The sequence below is a fragment of the Aquila chrysaetos genome, chromosome 5, assembly GCF_900496995.4.
Source record: "Aquila chrysaetos chrysaetos chromosome 5, bAquChr1.4, whole genome shotgun sequence".
NCBI lineage: Eukaryota > Metazoa > Chordata > Aves > Accipitriformes > Accipitridae > Aquila > Aquila chrysaetos.
The window spans coordinates 72625581-72648415 of record NC_044008.1 but is presented as its reverse complement, the minus strand read 5'-3'; the positions used below and the strand labels follow the sequence as shown (position 1 = coordinate 72648415).

The 22835-nt window shown below is 35.4% G+C and overlaps 1 protein-coding gene across 3 annotated transcripts in view; it reads right to left on the bottom strand.

Annotated features, from left to right (window-relative positions):
* Positions 1 to 22835, bottom strand: part of HELZ (helicase with zinc finger) — a 92032-nt gene that overhangs the window by 32336 nt on the left and 36861 nt on the right. For 2 of the 3 annotated variants that reach the window (XM_030014430.2, XM_030014433.2), the window contains 6 exons: positions 19014 to 19347; positions 13532 to 13662; positions 10890 to 11069; positions 10252 to 10356; positions 3091 to 3269; positions 1396 to 1514 (listed from right to left, as the gene is read on the bottom strand). In XM_030014430.2, coding sequence (XP_029870290.1) covers positions 1396 to 1514; positions 3091 to 3269; positions 10252 to 10356; positions 10890 to 11069; positions 13532 to 13662; positions 19014 to 19347 — 1048 coding nt within the window. The remainder of the gene's footprint in view (positions 1 to 1395; positions 1515 to 3090; positions 3270 to 10251; positions 10357 to 10889; positions 11070 to 13531; positions 13663 to 19013; positions 19348 to 22835) is intronic. The other variant, XM_030014431.2, reaches the window with a different exon arrangement.

Here is a 22835-nt window from a genome sequence, read left to right as displayed (position 1 = left end):
TTACTACCACAAATAGTACAGATCAGAAAATACAGAAATTTGTAACACAATTTTAAGAAGTTAAATGGAAAGTCACTGGAAAAACTAAAACCCAAGCAGCCTATTTACTGTTACACTAAACTACTCCTGGGCTTGTTTGACAATAAAAACACCACCTATTACAGCAAGAAAAACAGAACCAAAGATGATGAAAAAAGATTTTGAAAATAAAATTTTAGAATGTAGAAATTAAGCCAATCTGTTTTGTCATTCTGAATACATGTGATTCAGATTCTGAGTTTCATTTCAGATAACTATTAGTTTTAGAAATTTAAATACTGGATACCTCAGAGAGTAGCTTCTGTAAGAACCTGAGCTATAGAACAGCTCTTTACACACGTAGCCTGAGACACACAGGCCAAGTCAAGACTCTGGCCATCCAGCTGGGCTGATGCAATCTCGCCTGAAGTGGTAAGAATTCCAATCTCTTAAGAAGCACTTTTGAGATCTGTATTTAAAAAGCACTATCCCAGTCCTTGGGATTACTATTATCGTGACTTGAAATGGTCTAGTAGTATTAAATCATAGGTGGCAACACCTATGTAATTACTACCTATAGTAACAGTTTATTACTATAAGCAATACTCTATCGATATTGTGAAATGTCAAGAGAATTAAAGGCAGATCTATAAAAACAAATTTATCTGGCCTAAATCAACAAAGCAAGTAAAGTTACTTTTCCAAGCATGCTTTCTCATGCCTACAGGTTACAAAATGACATGCATAATCAGCATTTTAAACTCTGCTAAGCTCTTTAAACCAAGCAATTCCTAGGCACATAACATAAAGGCACTGGTTAGTTCCCGTTTCCTGCTTCTAACTTGTTCAAATCCTTACCAGACTGTGATGCTTCTAATTAAAAAAAAGTTGTCTAAATCATAATACACATTCTCCATATTCTTCAATTCTTTCAAAAATCAACAAGGAATACCAGTCACAAAAAGCAGGAGAAACTCCTACCCTGACTGTAATAACTATCCCCATATCTTATGCAAATAACATCCCTTGAATTTTCCTTGGCTTCCCCATCTGTTGTATGACCAGTAAAATTTATGCATCTCCCTCTTCAAAATGAAATTTTACTTGCATATAGTTCAGTGGTCGAGCGGGCCCAAGTATGTTCTAGCACACATTTCCTATGTAACCTTGAACAACTGACATGCTTTTTGCCTCAATTCCCTTATTGTAAAATGGAGACAACAGCATATTCTCACTTAGCAGAAATACTGTGAGTCTATGTTAGAGATTATGAGGTATTCACATACCACAGAAATTTGGAGCAGATAAATAACTTAAATATATAAACACAAATATTACATATATGCACTTTACCTTCAAAAACTTTATAGCTCTTACCTGCATATGGTCTCCAGCCAAGACAATTCTTGTGTTTTTATTAGCTAATGCTAGAGGCATAATAGTTTCGCACTCCATAGCTTGTGCAGCTTCATCTAACAGAATGTGTGTAAAAAACCCTGTAAAACAGAGAGATCAGCAAATAAATGAAACTTGAAATATGATAAAATACACAGTGATAACAATACAAGATATTGTACTGGAAGTTCTTCATTTTGATAGTAACCAAAACTAGAAAAAATTCAGTATGGCTTATACAAATAGATTTCTAGCATCTACTTAAAAATGACACAATTTTCAAACCCATCAGATGACCAACAGCAGTCAACTGATTGCTAGTGACAATTGCAGCAGCCTACAGATCTGCCTCCTCCTCCTGATACATATGAAGTTAAACAAGTGTTTTATCTGAGCTCTCCTTATACCAAGAGGAAATGTCTCTTGGCAGACCTCCCTCAGTAGGTTTCTCAAATTTGAAAATCTTTTCATCACCATAAGGCTTGAAGAGCTTTGAACAATGACAATGAAAAGGACCTCCTCACGTACTTGAGTCCTATTAATTATTTCATATACTAAATTTCCCATTAAAATTGCACACATACCTGAGCACTTTGCTGGTTATGGGCTTTAAGGAATGTCGGGGAGAAAAAAGGAACAGAAGTTGAAGGAAAATTTAAATTCAATCTTATGACAATATTGGACCAAAAGGTTTGCTGGGTGGGTGGGAATCTATGCACTGGATAACATGCACTTGAAAAAAACTGGGCCACAGTAGACTTTTATTTTATGAAATGTAAATTCAGGATAGGCATAGAAGAGAAATGGTTTTATACGCTGATATATATTAAGGTTTAAAACAAAGTATTAGGGGACTTAGTCTAACATCCAATTAAGATTATACACATAAAAATGTAGCAATTTTATTTGGAAAACATGAATTTCATACAGCTGCACACACATTATTATGGCATGACTGTACGCAGCTCATTGCCAAACAAAGCAGTTACTTCCATCTAAAGACCTGAAAATATTTACCATAAATTCCATTTCTCTATTGCAGTTTTCTCTATTGCAACAAATGCCTAAACATAGCCATAAAAAACTAACCATAACAACTTCTGTAAAGAAATTCCACCGTCTCCAAAAAGCAGGTGGATTTCATTTGGAGATCAAGAAAACAATAAACCCTAAGCAGCCTCTGCCCCCCAAAAATCAGTCTAATATATTTCAGTTTAGAAAACAACCCTAGAATTATCATGTTAACATAGCATGGGCTTGTATGTGTGGGAGTTGTTTGCAAAGCTAAATAATTCACAAAACAAGAAAAAAAGCTCTCTGTGTGTATTTATGCTTACATGCTCCACTGAATAATGACCTTAATGAGCGTAAGATTCAAAGTCAGAATCTCAAACAGAATCTTCCCTCTTGGATCTCAGAAACACCAGATCATAGATAGTACTGCTTCTTTATTTAATTTTTTTTTTAAGTAAGGAAAAAACAGAATAAGCAAAAGGTTAATTTGAATGCCAGCAGTTTACAGCTTTGTAAGAAACATTTATTCATAAAAAAAGATAAGATGATCATTGTTTACTGTTTTTATTTTTTAACAGTTCAAAGAACTGGATAAGGAACTGACACTGGTAAGAGGAAGATAATTCTCAAGCATGGACACTTCTTGTTTAGAAACTGTCTTACCTGGTTCAAGATCCAGTTGACATAGATACTGTGATGTATTTAAAGTAACAACTACTACTCGTTGCTTAAGAATGTCTTCTTTCTGTGGCATCTGAAAGGTGGAATGTGTGCTTGAAATCAAACAGTACTGATGCACAACTGGGTGGACAGTCTTTACCCAGCGATTTCGGAAATATACCCTAGAAAAGAAAAAGGGGGCTTATTTTCTATACAGTTTGAACACAGTGAAAGCCTAATATTTCAAATGCTAATATCCTGTTTTCTGGTAAATAAATGTAATTTTCAGGAAGCAAAACATCACAACTATGCAGAATTACATGCCAAAATATGCTAAAATGTCTTGGATTTACCTTCCATTATTTGCTGCAGTGCAACACTACAGACATGAACAGTTACCAAGGATTAATTCACATATGGAAATCTGCAAATTCTTCATATGTTTAAGTACTGCGACCTTCACATCAATGTCTAAGCCATTTTAAACTATGAGTAAAGTCATTTTAAAGAAATAGTTCCTCAGCTGAAATATAAATATAGCCCATAGTCTTGGAATTGACAGAGCTGCAGTGGTCTGCACATTTCATCAACTGCAGCCACAGGATCTTTAAAAAAAAATTTCAAAAGACATTAATAAAATCCTGTACTTCCTTTTACACATACTATGTGTCTTCGGAGTTCTAAGATCCAGACAGGAAGTATATTCATCTTTTTATCATGCAGGGCCATAATTATGATACACTGTATAAAAGAATTAGAAAACAGTGCCAAAAAGGATGGCTAGAGTCTAAAAATATCAGGACATTGTCAGCAAAGTACTGGACTTCAAATATCTTTCCATGACACGTAAGATAATTTTAATCACCATATCATGAGATCAGTGATGAATTTTTCTTAAACAGTGACGAAATGTTACGGCCAGTCTAGCTAAATGGAAGAGGAACAGGGAAGACACAAAGACTATGCCCCAGAAAACAGTATAAATAACTCCACAGAGGTATATAGAAATACAACAAAGCACACCAGCTGAGGATCTGGATAAAGATGTCAAAGGGCTTCTCTATGGGGTGTTCCTCAAAAAATATAATCCATACCAAGTAAGAACTGTGAATCTAAAGTGGAACCTTTAAACTACAGGAAACTATTGTACAGATATTAATATTTAAAGTTATTTTCACTTATTTCCAAAGCAAATTAAGATGAAATGATTTAAACTAATTTCAGCTCTAAATATGGGACTTAATGCTGTGTGATTTAACTATTCATTATTTATTTTCTCCTGCACCCATGTTACAAATCCCAAATCATTAATTAAGCATTTGGAAGAGTGTAATTATGTACCTAAGTGCAAAACAAGATTGCACTGGCTGGACTTCGGATAGCACATGTCCACCCACATTTGAAAATTACAGCTCAGTTCCATATAACGTGAGAGAAACAATTATTAGGATTACAATAAATTTGGTTTGTGACAATACAATGTCCATTTTGGACAATAAGCACAAAATGAAATGCAGAGAGGTGCAAAGGCACTGCAGTATTCCAAATGGCTTTTAAATTTCACAACACAACCAACCAAAATTGAGACTGTGACCACAGGTTACTCCAGTTAAGACTGGTTTCAGTGCAGGAGCAAGCAACACGCTCCTGAGTCATTCTCAGAACAAGAACCTTCTAATGTTACCCCAATATATTTATTTCTTATCAGCCATCAAACTGATAAGCTTTATTTGATAAACTGTTATTATATCAATGTAACAACACAAAGTCATGGCCTAACAGCTAGAACAAGGTAGTAGGAGCAAGATAATCCCTGCTCTATTTATCCCAGCCATTCAGTCAGCTTTCATACGATTCAGTTTCTCAATCTTAACTGAGGGTAATACTTACCTACCATCTCACAGGAGTACTGTGAGGATTAATGAGTTTATTGTGAGTTTATGTTTGTAAAGCACTTTGAGATTCTTAGATGAAAGGTGCTATTGAAATGCAAAATATTATGGTTATTAGTCATTATTATACCATGCACTGTCTTTTATTACAAAAATTCAACTATGTGTGACTCACAGATTGGCTGACAGCATTTCAAACTGCATTGCTGCTTACCCATTAATTTCTTTTATTTTGATGTGAGATCAAAACGGTATCCCAGAGCTATTATTCACCACTGGCATAAAAGCACCTGACAGATGTGACTACTTCGAAAGTGTCGTGATATAAGTAAGCCACACTGAAGGAGGGACTTCTTTCTCAGGTGCAATTTGGGCTAATAAAATCTCCTGTAATTTCATTATTAGGTTGAGGGGTTTTTTCTTAAAGTTGGAGGAACCCACTACAAAAATGGGTTTTACCAGCTTAACACAAATCATAACGTTTCACCCTGCAGCATACCCTTAACTTCTGATTAAACAAGCGACTAACCTTCTAATCTTAATACCTGCATAAGCAAAGTACCTGAATGCCAGCAGAGCTGGGCAGTTACTAATCAAAACATTCATCAGTACCTGCAACACATTCTGTTAGTGTGCAGCTACAGGTACAAAGATGAGCAAAAACTGTACCTACAAAACCAAAACCAGCCATAGCTCCCATGAAAGTGTATTTTCTCACATCATGTGCCTCACATCAAGACTTTAATTCTGGAGAAATTAAAACGTTGAAGAGTAAGATCTACCCAAACCATAGGCAGTGAAATTACTAGCAAATACATAGAGAAGCACATTGAAATGGAAATCCCAGAAGATTATGGATTAGGGACTCTTATCTTCTGCAAACAAAAGCACTGAATATATCCACTGTACTTACTAATGCTGAGTTAACAGGTACAGAATCTGCATTTTGCGGGAAAATTCATACCACCTTTATCTCTAAATGTGGCATCTGGCTGTCTACAACAAAAGTCTTCATTTCTGTAGACCTCTAGCCAATAAGCCAAAGAATGGAACTGTCAGCTAACCTATGTTTCCATCAATTTTCCAGCCATTACGTCGAAAAAGAAATTTGCCCAAATATTTCTATTAAATGTTAGTCAAACTGTGTATTTCCTAATCTTTCATGTTTTGCTTCCATTGATAAAGTTCCATCAAAGTATCCATTTGTACAATAGGCTATTTGCAAAAGTAGTGAATTTGTATCAGTAATTAAGATTCACAATCATTTTCTTGTTCATGTTTCAGGCTGTGATAGCTCCTAAATCACTTAAAATACACTTTCTAAAAGTTAATAAAAGGGGACTCTAGAGTCAGAACCTCTGAGGGAGGCTAAACAGAGTTTCATTTGCACTCCTGTCCTACAAAAGTGACTTCTGCTTCTCATGACTCCTTACAACAGAGTGAATGGGGACTAAATCTAAGTTCTTCAAAACTTCTTTTCCCTGTTCTGAACTGGAAAACACTAACTCCTCCCAGTTCTTGATAAAAAGGCCAGGATTCTCCCTTGAGACTGTGCTCCAAAGAACTCTTGGATAAACTCCAATCCCAGCTCCTCAGATTTTGTGCAGTTATTTCTCACCTGAAATCCCTCAAGCAAAAAGAACACAGAAGCTTAGAGGAAAAAGAATCCAGCAGTCTTATTTCATGCCTCTGTTAAAAGACCATAAAAAAAAAAAAAACAAACCCAAAACTAAGTAGTCCCAAGAAGCCTAAAGAAAACTTTAAAAGCACCTGATTTCCCTCTTCCATTTCTTTTGATCCACCTCCAAAGAGAGGCTCATTCTCACGAACAAGCATGTTCCTTGGGATGCAGAAAACATGTGAAGAATCTGTCTTACAACCTGAAAGTTAGCTTTTTTAATCAATCTTCCTTTGAGGATGGCATAAGATAGAAGCTAGAGTTTAAAAAAAAAAAGGGGGGGGGGGGGCAGGGGTTGGCTAAAGAGGCATTTATTTTATAAACTAACATTTGATAATATAAATTAATACCATTTTCGGTACAAGAACTTTACTCCAGGCAATTTGGAAAAAAGGGCAATGGTCCTTTAAAACCTGTTGGGTTTTTTGTTTGGGTTGTTGTATGGTTTTCTTAATTCAAACTCTAGTTTGCTCTGACTGATTTAATTTTTATAGTCTGGGTATCTCCTGAAACTAGCAGCCACGTACTAACGCTACCTGGTTTCAGGCCACATGCAGTACTTACACATGTATGTTACAATCAAAATATTTTAAAAATGAACTGGAGAGGTTTCAGCTGAGATATATTAAACAGAATCAACTTATTTTCTGAGATTGCTGAACTGATAGTCAGCAATAACATGTTTAGGAATAAATGAAGATAAAAATATTAAAAACACAGATAAAAGCAGTATCAACCCCCTTCCTTTTCCCCTAGTATTACATACAAACCCAGCATATGGATACAGCTAAATTTGAAAAATGCAAGTAAAATAATAGTAATAAACAGCAGATAACTCAACCACTGCATGCCCAGAAACATACACAGAAACTGCTGCTATCTGTTTCCTAGGTCTTGACTGGAGTTTTTAGGGGACGGTGATGATCTGAAGTATATAGCTACAGTGCCTACACCTCAGCAGCCTACGTCCTGAATACTCTAGCAGTTGATGGAGAGAGACAAGCACATCCGCGGAGTAAAAGGGTATACAAATTAGGAGCCAATTACTACCTCTTACGGCTAAAAGTGCCTGCTTCTCCACACTTAAAACCAAGTGTCTTAGCAGCTAACAGAAGCACCTAATCAAAGGCTCTTTCCTCCTAACTGTAAGTTAGGATTGGGGTTTTTTCTTTCAGAAACACTTCTGCATTAGTTTACGTAAGTACAACAAAATTGTTTCGGTGTCAAGTTTCTTCAGTAGGAGTCAGGTTTTGGAATGTGCCTCTAATACAGTTGAATCATCTAATCAAACCCAGGGGCATTTTTTTTTTCCTCTGTACGAATTTGTTTATGGGCATGAGGACTATGAGAATTTGGCCTTCAGGCTTCATTGGTTATTTTATTTAGGTGCAGAACTTAGACTCAACATAAATTCTCCCTGTTTGTTCTGACTTTGCATTTTCCAAAGGGCATAGAAAGTTATTTTGTTAGGAAAAAATATGAATTTATAACATGATATTTAAACAAAAAACCTCAAACTCTAGGCTTCAAACTTTTATGTCGCATCATGGACAGGATAATTTATTTACTGTACATTTTACCCACAGAAATTTACAGAAATGTTTACACAGTTCTCAGTACTCAATCAATGTTAAATAGTTAAGCTTTCCTTCTTTAAAAACAACATAAATATTATGGTGCTCCCCACTAAGCTATGGAAACATTTTTAGCAAGGATACTATTCAGCCAACTCCTCACTTGTAGAGTAAATAAGGAAAAAAATCTAAAGCAAACTGTTCAGCCATTTAGAAACACATCAAACTCTGCAAGTAGCACATCCAGCTTTGATAATTAACTGCTGCTACTCCACTTGATGTTTCCTTTAAACTATTGCAAGAGGCTCAGAGCACACTGTTTAAACTAACAGCAATGATTTTAATTTGAAAATATATCTTGACAAGAGTCAGTAAGAAAGGTAACAGATCCATAACTAATTTTATGCTAGGAGTCTCACATAGCTCTAGCTTTCGACTCAGATAAATTGACCCTTTAACTCCTGCCAGATCAGGTCAACATGCAGTTGGCTTTCAAACAACATATGCTTCTCAATTATATGTAATATATTTTTATTTGAAAACATATATACTTGTGGATCCATAAATATATATACACAATTCCAGAGGTGCCTCCATTTTCTTAAACTTTTACTTTTTATAGTGCTATCATGACTATTTCAACAGTATCATACAATCTACAGCAGCACTTTCTGAAGGCTTCATAACAAATACTATGACAATTATACTTAAATTCAAACATTCAGTGACTTTTAAATTATATGCTGTAATTTTCTTGGCAAATATGTATATATATTTTAACCATAAGAAAAATACCACTTTTGTTTATGTATGTTTTTTGTAAGTATTTCTGAGACTGGACTATATAGTTGAATACAGCATGTAAAAGAAGGTAGCAAAAGCCTGGCAACCACAATAAAACTGTATTTAACTCCTTGCCCTGTTAAATCACACTTCAATATTCCTGCAAGTGTCAATTACACACATTTTTTCCCACCACAAAATTAAGACACTATAATGTTTTTCATCACAAAGTGCTTTACAAATCACCTCAAGACAATCTGTGTTAAAATACAACCAGATCAAAGGTAACTTTTCAAAAATAAGCTGCCTTCTTTTCCTTGGCCAGATTCTCAGTGTCTGTAAAATGTCACATGGCAACTAAAGCCAGCAAACCTAAGAGAATTTACACCTGTTGTAAATCTACCCCTTTCACATAACTTCATTGGCTTTACTGACATTGTATAAAATAAAAGTCCAGAATGGCTTTTAATAACTAGCAAGTAAACAGAGTCATTTTCTTAATAATATAATAAAAACTCACACACTGGCATTCAGAAAATGATGCCCATAATTTAAAACATATATACCAAGCTAGCAGTATACAGTATATATTGTGATTATTGTGCAAAATATTCCCAGGAGCAGGTTTCTGCCCATAAATAAATCCTCCTTAACTATTTCTATGCAAGTTGACCCTCCTTGCTCAAAGTTTCCACCTCTTCTTCATTTTGTTCCTTAACTAATTTCCCCAAAATATCACGGTAAGTAGATTTAACCACATATACGATGACTTCAAACTGGCTTATCAGAAGAGGCCAAACTACTTTCACATGATTCTCTAAATATGTAGCTCCTATGACATCAAAATTTTTCTTCAAAAAGCCAGGTGGGTAGCCCCAGTTTCCAAATTATCATTGTAAGTGTGAGTCAAAATTTTCTGGAATTAAAATACAATTAAAGTCCATTTTATTTTATCATAGTAGCTTTTAGAGGAGCATATCAAAAGTTTGCTCATTAGGAAAGACACATTTATCAATAGAATAATAAAAGCTTAAAAAAGGATGTCTTTATTTTTATTTAACAAATGACCCAAAATTATGTTGACAAAGTTTCATGTTCCTTTTAGTCTATGTTTTTAAAAGCACTGCTGGTAACGCCAATATGCTTTTATGTTTTAAAAGTTCTTTAACCTTTTTTTATAGACACCTTTTCTTAAGAATAGTATTTTATAGATACATAATAAGCCTTAAAAAAATACCTGAGAGGTCTTGCCTGGGGATTGCCTGCTTCTACATATGGATGTAAATAATCCTTTATGTAGAGATCAGCAGCACTATTAGAATGGGTGCAAATGAGAATCCTGCTGGAATAAATGGTGCAAATAAAAAAGCAATGAAGAAACAGAAAACAATTCAAAGCAGTAGAATACAAAAAAAAGGAAACAGTGGCCATCTTCCTGCACATTTGTCTTAATGAAACTAGTCACTAACCTATTGTAGCTTGCATGATTCAGCCCTTTAACTCAAATCCTTCAGTTATGAAAAGATTTAAAGTTCAAAACAGTTTTTCAATAATTATTTTGTGATTATTAATCTAGACTTGATTTTAAGTAAGGAACAGCTTTTATTATCTAGCATACTGCAAAATTTTCCAAGTCGAGCACATCACAGTCATTCTACATATTGTCAATTTTAATTAGTTTTGTTCTAAATGGAAAATACAGGCTAAGACTATAAAATTACTTTATCATTCAAAACAATGACGGATGGCTTGGGTTTTGTTTGTTTTTAAGCTGGATGGAAATTCTATATTTCTACCTTTCACTTGAATTCAAGTAAAAAAATTACATCTTCTCTGCTAATCAAGTATCGCTCTACATTTAGTGCCCCATCTCACCTAGTATCCTGTTGTTGGAGTATGTGCTTGACTGCCTGAGCCAGAGTGAACGTTTTTCCTGTCCCATAGGGACCGATGATAAGAACAGGAGGCAGTTGTATTGAAAGTGGAGTAGTGATAGCCAGAACAGCCTCTTTCTGCTTAGCATTTAGTCGAGGGTCCAACTGCTCATCCCATTGTCTGTACAAAAGGAGGCAACAGAGTTTAAAAACAGAAGCTGTGACAATCCACTGCCAGTCAGAAATGAAATGAGCTAAGATTTCAAAAACTTTAAAGAAATTAAAGAGCCTATATGATACTGTCTTGATTGTATCATTCTGAGGCACACTGAAACAAATCAACCAATCTAGCAAAACAATCACATGCTTTAAATCACAAAAAAATTGTATTTGCAATAAATCGGTTGGTTTACATTTTGTCGGGTTTTTTTCCAAAAGGAATCTATCTCTCAATTACATTATCTCACCTAACAATCATTAACCTGCATAGTACACATTTTTGAAAAAGTATATGCTGCACCATCATCTGATAACAAAAGCAAGTAGACAATGATTTTCTACTATTACTATGCAAAATGTAACACTGGTTATGTTTCTTCCCTGCCGTATTTACATTGTCAACTTTAAAAGTCAACAGTTATAAAACCCCAAGGTTTGGTAAAAATGATCTACTAAGAAATTAAAAAATAATTAAAAAACTAATGGCTACCGATTAACTACAAACTTCCCTTTTTTTTTTTTTTTTTTTTTTTTTGAGATCATTAAGGCACATACCTCTAATGGGAAAGCAGTCCAAAAAAAAAGGATTTTTGCTGTAACCAACTAGTGATACCAGCATTACGAGGAAGATGCTTTCAGAAAATTCCAATGAGCACAGGTTTTTTTTTAATATTCCCACTGACAGATTTAAAAGTAGACATGCATAGTAAAAAACACCTGTCACTGCTGCACATATGGCCATACTTTAGTAATGTGATCTGCTTTGGTGCAAGCACTGTGCTGCTCACAGGCTGGGAAAGTTTCTCTTCAGTAGTAGATAGCAACAGGGAATAACATCAAGAGGGAATTGACTGAATTCCTAACTTCTAAGGCAGCTATGAACAACAAGCTGGCAGGAGACTAAGAAATACTGGAAAGTAATAGGGACATAAAACAAAAACAGAAGAAAAACAGACACAAAGACAGTTTTGAGTCAGTCAGAAGTACTGATTCTCAAGGCAGGGCAAACCAAGCCACCAGATGGAAAAAAACATGCTTATTACACTGACTTAATCTGAACTACAACCATTATATATCATTTATGTATATAAAAAATAGAAAACATTATACAAATAAAATTTTATCAACTACAACTGATGTGTAAATTTCTGTAAATATAAATTTCTTGACAGAAAACAGAGAAGATAAATTTCTAGCTTACTTGACTTACCTTATTTTTATTGAAATCACTGCTTACTTCCAAACTATTCTTAAACACTATTTCCTTGTAAGATTCACTCAAAACTTAACTAAGTCAGTGAACAGATTGTCCTTGACCTCCATTAGCTTTGTAGTATAACTCTATGCAAGACCTGTTCCCTCCTTTCTGGCCATACTGTCAAAGCTTTGATGCACGCAGCAATCATCCTCACCCAGAACACTGCTCCCACCCTTCTATCATTTCTGTTCTTCCGACACTTCCAAAGACAAACTAAAATTTTTCCAGTAATTTTTGTCTTACGTTATCTTGCTGTCTCAGCTTTCTGGCCAGATCACTTTCCTTTTAATCCTTGAGCTATCGTCTGATTTGTACTGCATCACAATCACACTCTTAATTCTCACCTTCAAGACACCACACATGCTGCACAGGCTATCAGTTCCACATACCTCTCATTTCCCTGGTTTCTAAGTACAGAAACCTCATGCCTCTTTTTATCCTTCCCTATGCAGCAAGAATACTGACCATATTCCCTGAGCAACACAGCCCCCCATTTCTCCTCCATAAGTTTCCTCTTCGAGACAAACTATTTTCACTGCATCACTGCATCAGCCTTAAGTTTCTTTAAAAGTATTTATATGACATAGGGGCTTATAGTTTCATAAAGGAAACTGTAAGATATGTATACAAAGAATCTCAGGACTGCTTGCAAGTGCAATGCTGGTCCTTCTAAGACTCGTTCCCACGCCTTTCTTACTCATCCCCCTCAGTGATATGTCCAAACGTGGGCTCATTGCATCAAACTCAAAAAGTACTAATAGATCAATTCTTGCAAATAGGAGTCTGCATGCTTCAGATCCTGCACAGCAAACTCCTTGTAACTGGTATTTACATTCCTATAAAGTATCATGCATATTTTCGGTGAAGAACAGCAGAACAGGAAATAACAATAGCAGATTTGTTTTCTACAGCTACAATACAACTGCAATGCCTACAAAACTACAGCTCAACCGCAGGGAAAACCAATCAACAGATTCCAGTCCTCAGAGGATCACTTTTCTTGTTTTATTTAGAACAGTTTCACTCCCATCTCTGAACCATCTTCACCATTAATGAAGAGCAAGGCATGTTTCCTGTTCTAGGACAGATTTCAGCCATCTGTTATGAGAAATTCAGTACTGCATTACCACACAATCTTTGATATTAAAGTGTTTGCATTTTTGTACCTGTTGGGACTCCAGGGTATGGTGGGAGTCATGCTGACATCTGGAAACAAAATACTGTTGTCCTTAATCCTGTCCAAGGCATAATGCATTTCACAGAGGGGTAAGCGATTTAACTGAAACTGAAGTTCAACCTGCAGTACAAAAATGAATGAATAAATGAAGAGGTGAAACAAAAATGATTAATTTAGAAAACACTTGATAGACTTTGCTGTATATGATACTTTTTTATCTTCCTGCAAACTACTGACTCTCAGAAGAAAGCAAACATCATTCAATCAAAAGATGTGCAATAAAATTCACTTGCTCCTTTTTTTTGTTTGTTTTGAAACAAAGACAAATACAGCATTTCTCTAAGGTAATTTTGTTGTTTGACTTTTAAGATTAGATTCCACTGTAGTTTCAGAAAAAAAATTAAAGGGAAAACATTATTGGAATTATTTTTTTAATACAAAAAATACTCCTGGAAAATATTATTGTCCTAATATATTGTTTTTACAAATATAAGCTTCCATCCCTTATTGTAAGGGCAACCTCAAAAAAGTGACAGGCCAGAAATTTTTACAGATCAACAGATGACATAAATCATATGTGTGACCAGCAGAGATAAACCCCAAACATTATTTATTTCTAATCAAACATTCAGGAATAATATAACTTGTCATTTATGTTCAATAATTAGGACTCTCCAAAAGTTAATTTCTAACTATTAGTTGCTTATCAATACATTAATTTTTTTGTTCTCTCAATTACTTGTGTTTTAATGCTAGTAAATAAAAGATAATGCCAACAAAATTCTGGTACAAAGCCAAAAACAACCTGCAGAGCACGTTAACATCCCTGATTAAATTCAGAACTGAACAATGGATAGTGAAATTAGTTTATACATACATATACTAAAAGAGCAAAGAGAAAAATACATTCTGAATTTGAACACAGGATAAAAGCAGCTCCTGGGGAAACAATTCATAAAACCAGTTCACTCAGATTATCATTTACAAGTATTTAAATTTGAAAATATTAATCTCTCCAAAAACAAATGAATCTGATCAGAGCATTGTGCCAAAGAACTACATGTTAACAACTAACACAGAAGCCTTTATACAAAATTTGACACAGATTTGCACTAATATAAAACAGCATAAAACACCCAAAGCTGCTGAAGAACTTCAAGTGCCCAACATACATTTTTATTTTTTTTCAAAGCATTGCTATCTATCTCTAAATATTTATGTAATTACTGTGCTACAGCTCTAATGAGTATTTGTGATTAAGTAAGAGTAAATAAGTACCTTTCTGAGATTTACCATGAACTGTGAGCATGCTTACAAACAGCCAGCTAAATTACTGCAATCTGCCTAGAAAAGTACCCTTCATTTACCTGGAAAGCATACCAGTAATATTTAAAATTTCTATGATCATCTTTACTGATAGCTGTCACAACCACCTTACAGAAGCTGGTTCTGTACTACCAATTAACAGATGAGAAAGATAGAGTAAAGACGAGCTGAAGCTGGTACATCAGCCCCATCACACCACTGAAGAGACAGGGCAAACCTGCGGTCAAGCACCCCATGTCATCCCAGAGAAACACCACAGAGGAGACAGTCATTCTAAATGTACCCCCGTGCCCAAAGCAAAAATCTCAGATCTATTAATCTTCTCCTCTAGCACTCACTGATTCTCTGTTAGTCAGTCCATTATTACTTAATCACTAATCTCATGATAATTATTGCTACCAACCAGAAAGTTCAACAAACACAAAGCAATACTAGAATATATTTTTGTAATTATCTTTTCTGACAACTTATATAAAGACTTTAAAGAGTCCCTGTCAGCTAAAATAAGTTTTCCTTATATACTACAAACAAAAACCAATTTGTTGTATTAAAGATTCCTGTGGTTATCAAAATAAGACAGCAAACTTGGGGGGGGAAAAAAAGAAAAAAAAAGAGTAGAAAGCAGACAATCACTTCTCTAAACACGACAGGCCTCATTCAAAGCCATACAAACTTCTCTCATGAACCTTCTCCTACGGCAGAGGATTTCTCCTGTGGAGGAATAATTCAGCCTTCTAGATTTAACTCCTTGTTGGACCTGACACTCCTTTATCTGCCTACAAAGTCACTTCCTACCACAGGGATCACACCTGTAAAAACTGTCTTGTGCACCAGTAATGTTTACTACTTGAAGATCACCTCCTTCAAAAGGATTTGCAACACACAGCTCTTAGCATTTCCTTTTCTTTAGTATATTTAAATATTAAACTGTTCCCATTATTATGTAGCATGTAAAATCAACACTAGCTCTGCTGTAAATAAACAATGTTTGCTTGTATCAGTGCAGAATGCAGCCATTAACTTCCAGTCTCTGGCAGATATAAAGACGTTAAATATTCGTCTCGACTATCACAATTCACAGCAAGACAACCATAACTCTGAAGAAAAGGGCAGTTACAAATCTGTACAATGTTAAGCACGGAGTTCACTAAAGTGACTGTAACTGCTAGGAAAACTTTTTTTAAATAGGGCACACGACCGTTTCAGAATTGTTTTTTCCCACTGTTCCACCGTGTAGTTGATGCCTATCCACTACCTTAGTAAATACACCCGTCTTCAAAGCAGTGGTTTAGCACCTGTCAAGAATGACAGCGCCAGCTCACCCTGCCCCAGGGAAAGCTCAAGCTTCCTCCCAAAGCTCTGTCCTACCCGGCTCTATCCAGTGCCGATTTGTCCGCCCAACCACATCCCGCAGATGTTTGGAAACAGACGTCTGCACAAATGGCAGTGGTCCCAACCTCACAGTTTGATCTATACAGGAAAAATATCTTTGCTCAGACAGACCCAAGGCTAACAAAAGACCACCCAATATAACAATGATAATTTAGATGCAGAAAAACTGTGATGCTCATCTGAGTGACACTTTAATAGCCCCTTCTGGGAGTCCAAGCAAGGTGCCTAGCATTAAATACCTCTTACTATCTACCTGCATTCACCACTTTCTTTAACAGCTTGTGATTTGTTTTGGTTTTAATCCAGTTTGGATTGAATCAAACAGTTATATCTGCTGTTGCAGAGTACTGAATGAGGCCATCTGTGAAGGAGAGGCATATAACCCGCTTTAATATCTATTCCACAATAAGAAAACAGTGGGAAAGGAAGTTAATCCATTGCCAGTTTCACAGAAGAGGACACAGAACAGAGTAACCACTCCAAAAATAAAACAGTCGCATGTTAGTTTGGTCACCAAAAAGAGCAGCAGCCAAGAGGGTTTAAAGCACCAGTTCACTCCGACCCCCTTCATGAATGGTGCACTTGATAAAAGCAGAACTGTGTATTTATTATAGTTAACCCAGGACAACAGGCAAACAAATGATCGGGAAGTTTGAGATGAATTATTAGAAAAGGAAAGGAAGCAAGCCACCTAACTTATCTAAAACCTACAGAAATAAAAGCAATTTTGTTAACCTTTAAGAATCACTTAGGGAATACTAACTCCACTGAAGACAACAGCAAAATTTCCAGCATCTTTAATAAAAATGCTATACATCCAAGTTATAATATACTCAGTTCTAACCTGAGGATCCCTTTCCAAATTTTCAGTCAATATTTTATCAGAAAAAATTTCATCACAATTAAAACTCATTAAAATATAGGTAACACTTTAAGGATTTGACCACCAGTTCACTGATATATGTATGAAGTACTGAATGATTTTACAAATAACTTTAGGACCCAATTTTTAATGCAGAATAGATTTGCTGCCTCAGGCAAAGTTTTGTTAAGACGCTCAAAGAAAAATAAGCCAGTTACTGTAGACCCAGCTCATTTTGCATTCCGGTGGAGTTTCTGATAGAATCAATTAGTGAGTTTAATTATTGTTTTAAGAAAACAAACACAAAGCCAGGAGCCCAGAACAACGTAAGTCTTCCCAGACCAATTATCCATGTTAAATTAAGACATTAGCATTCTTGCATATGTTTCCCCAAAACAAAATGAATGGGAGGAGATAATCGTTTGGTGAAAATGCATTCATTTAAAGCAATTCCAGTGACCTTAATTTCAGGTTATTTCTGTTTGGTAACAAGATCAATCACAAGGTCTACAGCAGACACACTGGGGATGGGTGAGGAGTTTAAGTATTTAACTTAACTAGAGCTTTGTCTTCCCTTACATGCATTTACATCTAATGCACTATCTTGTTTGCAAACTACACAACATTAAAAAAAAAAGTATCCTCACCCATTTCACATTAACTGCAAGGTAAACAAAAGCTTGATCTTACTGCCAACTGAATTTTCTCTAGCAAAAGTGTTATAACTCCTCACTTTGTGACTGAATGCCTCCAGGACAGATAAATATCTGTCTTGGATATAAGTGTCAGCAGAGTGAGAGTCATGGAGGCAAGTATTATCATTCTGAAACAGAGGATATATACAATAAAAAGTATTTATTCACCTTCCTCATGCCTCCATCTACCAACCCTCATCATCTTCATCAAGGAAATACTGTAAGTTGAAGACTTTTCCACTGAAGGACAATATTCCTTTTGTTCTGAAATGGGCACAGAAAGAGCACAAGGCCCATTCATAACCTCAACAGACCTTATTAAAAATTAATTGCACCTCAGGCCTAGGAACAAACAGTGGAATCCACAATGACACAAACAAAAAGAATGAGAAGATACAAAAATAATGAGAAGATACAAAATAAAGAGTCCAAGGTGCAAGTTATCAAAGACTGAGTTCTAGCTGGCTATGTCAAGAGCAGCAGAGATTTTTTTATTTATTTTTTTAAAGAGAAAAAACACAGGAATAGAAAACTCCCTACTTTGACTTCATTAAGAAAAAGGTTCCCGAAGTCTCTGTTGACAAACAGCTATGATGCACAGAACAATGAAAGCCACATCAGAGAGACTAAGCTGGAGAAAAGTCCAGGCAGCAGGAGTAAGCAATATATTCAGTGATTTTAGAATGAGGGGAGAGGGTGGGTAGGTCTGGTGGAAGAAAGCCCATGAACTACCCACAAACACCTACCTGCAGGAAAATAAAAATAAGACAAAGCTTTCCTTTACAAGTCCATACAGAGAGAACTTTGTATTTGAACCAGAGACATAAAAACAACGTCCAAGACAACTTACAAATCACACTCTCAAAACCGTAAGATATACCAGTAAAAATCTGCAAGCAATGCCTAATCAACTCAGAAGAATTTTGCCAGAAATGAAATTCATTAAATGTATTTTTACTCTGTAAAAGTTCTAAAATATTAATTTATTTTCCAATTAATAAGACTTACATATACACACACACGAATATTTATGTATAAAAAGACTTCACCTATCTGAAATTCTCATCTGTGTTCTACTTTGTGTTTGATGACTAATAAAATTCCTTTTCATATCTTCAAGCAATTGCTTTGGGTGGAGCCAAAACAGACACAATCCAAACAGTTCCCATACCAAAACCACTTCCACTCTGACTTACCTGCATTTCACAATCCGCCCGAAGATTAAGTTCTTCGCAGCATTCCCTGGATACCCTCAAGAAGATATAATCCTTTGTTTTCTCCTCAATAGCTGCTTCATAAACCTTCTCTTTGGTTCCTTGGGTCTGTACTGACTTCTCTTTAGTGACAGGCAATAAATAAACAGCATTGACTTTGGTCATCACCAGCCGTCCAGCCAAAGTGTCTTCCGAAAGCGTTTCAGTGAGTTTAAAGCGGCCAAAAAGTTGTCCATTTTGGGCATACTTTGCACCTCCAGAAACACCAGTGAGCATGAAGCTTGCTACAATCTGCAATTGCACTTTTATGTTGAACCTAAGTAAGAAAGCATCAAGTCAGTGCAGAAAAATGCTCTCAGATGCAGAAATTTCATGCAGACTGAAGATTCACTGCCTTACATTTTGAATATATAACCTTTAAACATAAACAAGTAAACAGCCAAACTGGCCCTTCCTAAGTATGTAGATGTCAAATGGTCACACATTTTCCTTTTGATTATGGCCTATAGAACGTATATTCAAAAGAAACAACATCTATGAAGCTTAAAAAAAGAACCTGCACAAGAGAGAATCAAATACTAGATTTTCTGAGACCTGAATAAATTTAGGGTGAACTAGAGTTGCTCTGCATGTCCCAAAGCAGTAAAAATTTCTATTTAAATAGTTTATAAGCTTATATTAGGTATTCAAGGAGAGATGTGCAGGCAAAGAGCAGAGTAAGAGTCCTATTTATTTCATGTACCTCTTCCAGGCTGGCTGCACACTAAGGATGGTAATCTACACCTTAAAAGGCAAATGGTATTATACCTACAATTCAGAGGGATTGATTAAAATGCTTCGAAAAAAACAGAATGTATGCATTAAAATAAGATAATTTTATTTGAAATGAGGGAATGGCATCACAGGCTCAGCCATTTAAACCATCCATCCACAGAATTCCTATTAGCAGCAAGTTCCTCCTGTAATCAGACTTAAATTCATTCTTTGTAGTTAGCATTTTCTAGAAGTCACATGCATAACCTATTAGAGTGACTTATTAGCACACTTTATTGACCTCTCACCAATATATACTAATCTCCTCCTAGAGCGTTTGGTTGTTTGTTTTTGGTTTTTTGGTTTTTTTTTAAACAGATTGCTTCAACCTGGTTTTATAAAGAACAAAAGGGGGAAAAAGTTTGTCACACTAACAATATTCAGTTCTCATCAGTGACTTTTTCCTGAATTTGCAACAAATTACAGAAAAAAAAAAAAAGTAAAAACCAAAGGTATTCACAAATGAAATAAAATCTCTTGGAAAAAAACTCATTTTCTTACAATACTTTTCGTAGTCATACTGTTTTTATTTGATCTGTTCTTGTAATTTCTATTTTAACCTAATGAACTGGTAATTTATCGTTTAAGCCCTGTAGTGTCAATAATCATAAACCCACAAGAATAAAATCCAACATTTTAGCTCACTTGGTAATTAAACCTCTACCAAACCAATCAAAAAAATTTTTTTCATATCTGGCAAATCATGAGTCTTGCACAAAAACTGCAAGTTTGCCCCCTTGTGGTAATAGTTTCTTCTTTACATAATATGGGTATTAAGTCAGATCTAAATTTCACACTCCTCCACTCTCAAAAAGCAAGAGATGTCTTCTTACTGAATATGGATTTGTTTGGTTCATCAGTAACCACAAAGGTTACTGCACAAGCTACAATTAAAGCAATGAGTCAAAAGCATGTACTTCAGGGAGCGCACTAGAATTAAGTGTAATCCTTCCACACGTGCTAAAAACAAACAAACAAAAAAAACAAACCACAAAAAAACCCCAAGCTTTCTTCTACACAAGCGCTGCACTATTCCAAAGCAGCTATCAGCAAGTTAGCAACTTCTAAAACAGCTCATATCTCATTCAGATGATTGTTAAAATACTACATAAAACATTTAACACAGTAACCAAGAGCTCAGCATTATTACTAAGACACAATCATTTGCTATTGTGAATTTATTTTCTTAAAACTTTCCTAAAGTTGAATCTCTATACTGCTGAACATGCATTAGCTCATTCTCAAATTCGGATTTGTAAAAACAGGCTGGAAAACAGTATTATTGCCATTCTGAGACAAGGCACAAGTTGGTGTCTTTGTAAATGACTAAACTGAATCTGCTGAGCTGAAGGGAATCTAAAGTTTAGAGATTATCAAGCAATTTCCATTGAGTAAGCTGACACCTTCTGGCAAACTGTTAAACTACAAAATCCTCTGAGGATTAGATTTTTAAAAAATCAGAAGCTGCTTCTTTCATCCATTCCTCACCCCTGCTTTGCAGGTTTATACAAAATAAGCTTCTCAGTCAGGCTTATACAAATTGAACCAACAAAAACTTACATCTCCTCCTAAGCACTGCAAAACCCCAGCCTAATTGCAGTGTTAATGAAACTAGCAAAAAAAAAAAAAAAATCCTGTTCTTCATATTTAAAAACACAGAAATTAAAGAAAGACTTCATAAATCATTAATCCATCCAGTGCCAACGTAAACAATAAACTCCCAAAAGGCAAACAAAGCTATTCTGAACAAAGCCCCATATAACAATTTCTTAAAAGTATGTTCAGCACATTTCCTCTTAGATTTATACATGCAGAGTTCAGAAAGGGTGTGCAGTGTGACACCTACCTATGAATTGATGAATGTAAGACACAGTAATGACAAAAGCAAATTTATTTTCCATCAGAGCCAGTATTTTAAGTTTTCACAGCCTTGAGGATAAATCTGCTCTATAATTCTAGTAGCAGACAGTGTACTGCATGGAAGGAGCTATATGTCACCTCACACACTTTAATGTTCGTACAAGAAAACACACAGTAAGTTCTAGCCACTCTAACAATTGTATGCTGGTTTTCTTTTGAATGTCCAAGAGAGAAAGGAAGAGTTTAAAAACCATCAATGGATGTATGTAAGGCAAAACTTTACAAAACCAAACTAGCATATAGATCAGAACGTTGTTTTGCTTTTACTTCTAGAGTATGTTTGCATTTGGAAATTAGACAGCAGTGGCTCCTTTATTCTAATCTTTATTACTCTATTTTGTGATGTACTCATGTGGAGTCATTTTTATAAATGCCTCTTGAAATATTAGAAAAAACATGATTTAAAAGTAAAGCTCTCTGAGACTATCTAGAATGAACTGCCTCATAACCAAGTTCAAGACTTTTTAAAGCCACTGCAACCTTCATCCAAAACTTTTCAGTAGTTCCTCTCAGGTGATCCCACGGTGAAGTCCGAAACAGTATTTTCTGAGAAAGTGAGAAATCATCAACGTTCTTAAAACCCAACAATTGACTCCAATCTGAACTGCAGACACTCATATTATTCCAGTCTTGTCATAAGAGACCATGTTGACAACCCTACTACTTTTACAATATACATAGACAAACCCATTAGAGAGCAGCAGCTCATCAACATTTTCACTCACGGCACCACTTCAGAGGTATTACAACCCACTTGCATTTGTATTTCTGGGCCCATTTCTAGGCTTGCAACCCTGACACTTCACTAGAGAATACAAAGTGTGTGATCTTAGCCACTGAGGATCAGAAAAGTGTGCTAGTTCGAGCCTTGTTGCAATAAAGTGGGTCAGCTACAAGATCAAACGAGTATTTCTGTCATCAACACTGTCAAAACAGGAGATCTCAAGAACATTACTAAATCTTACTTTTATTAATCTACTAGACAGGAAGACAAGCAATAACTTATCGCTGCACCAAACTGTCCAAAGGGGAAGTGTTACACACAGGACACACTTACTATTCTTTCATTTC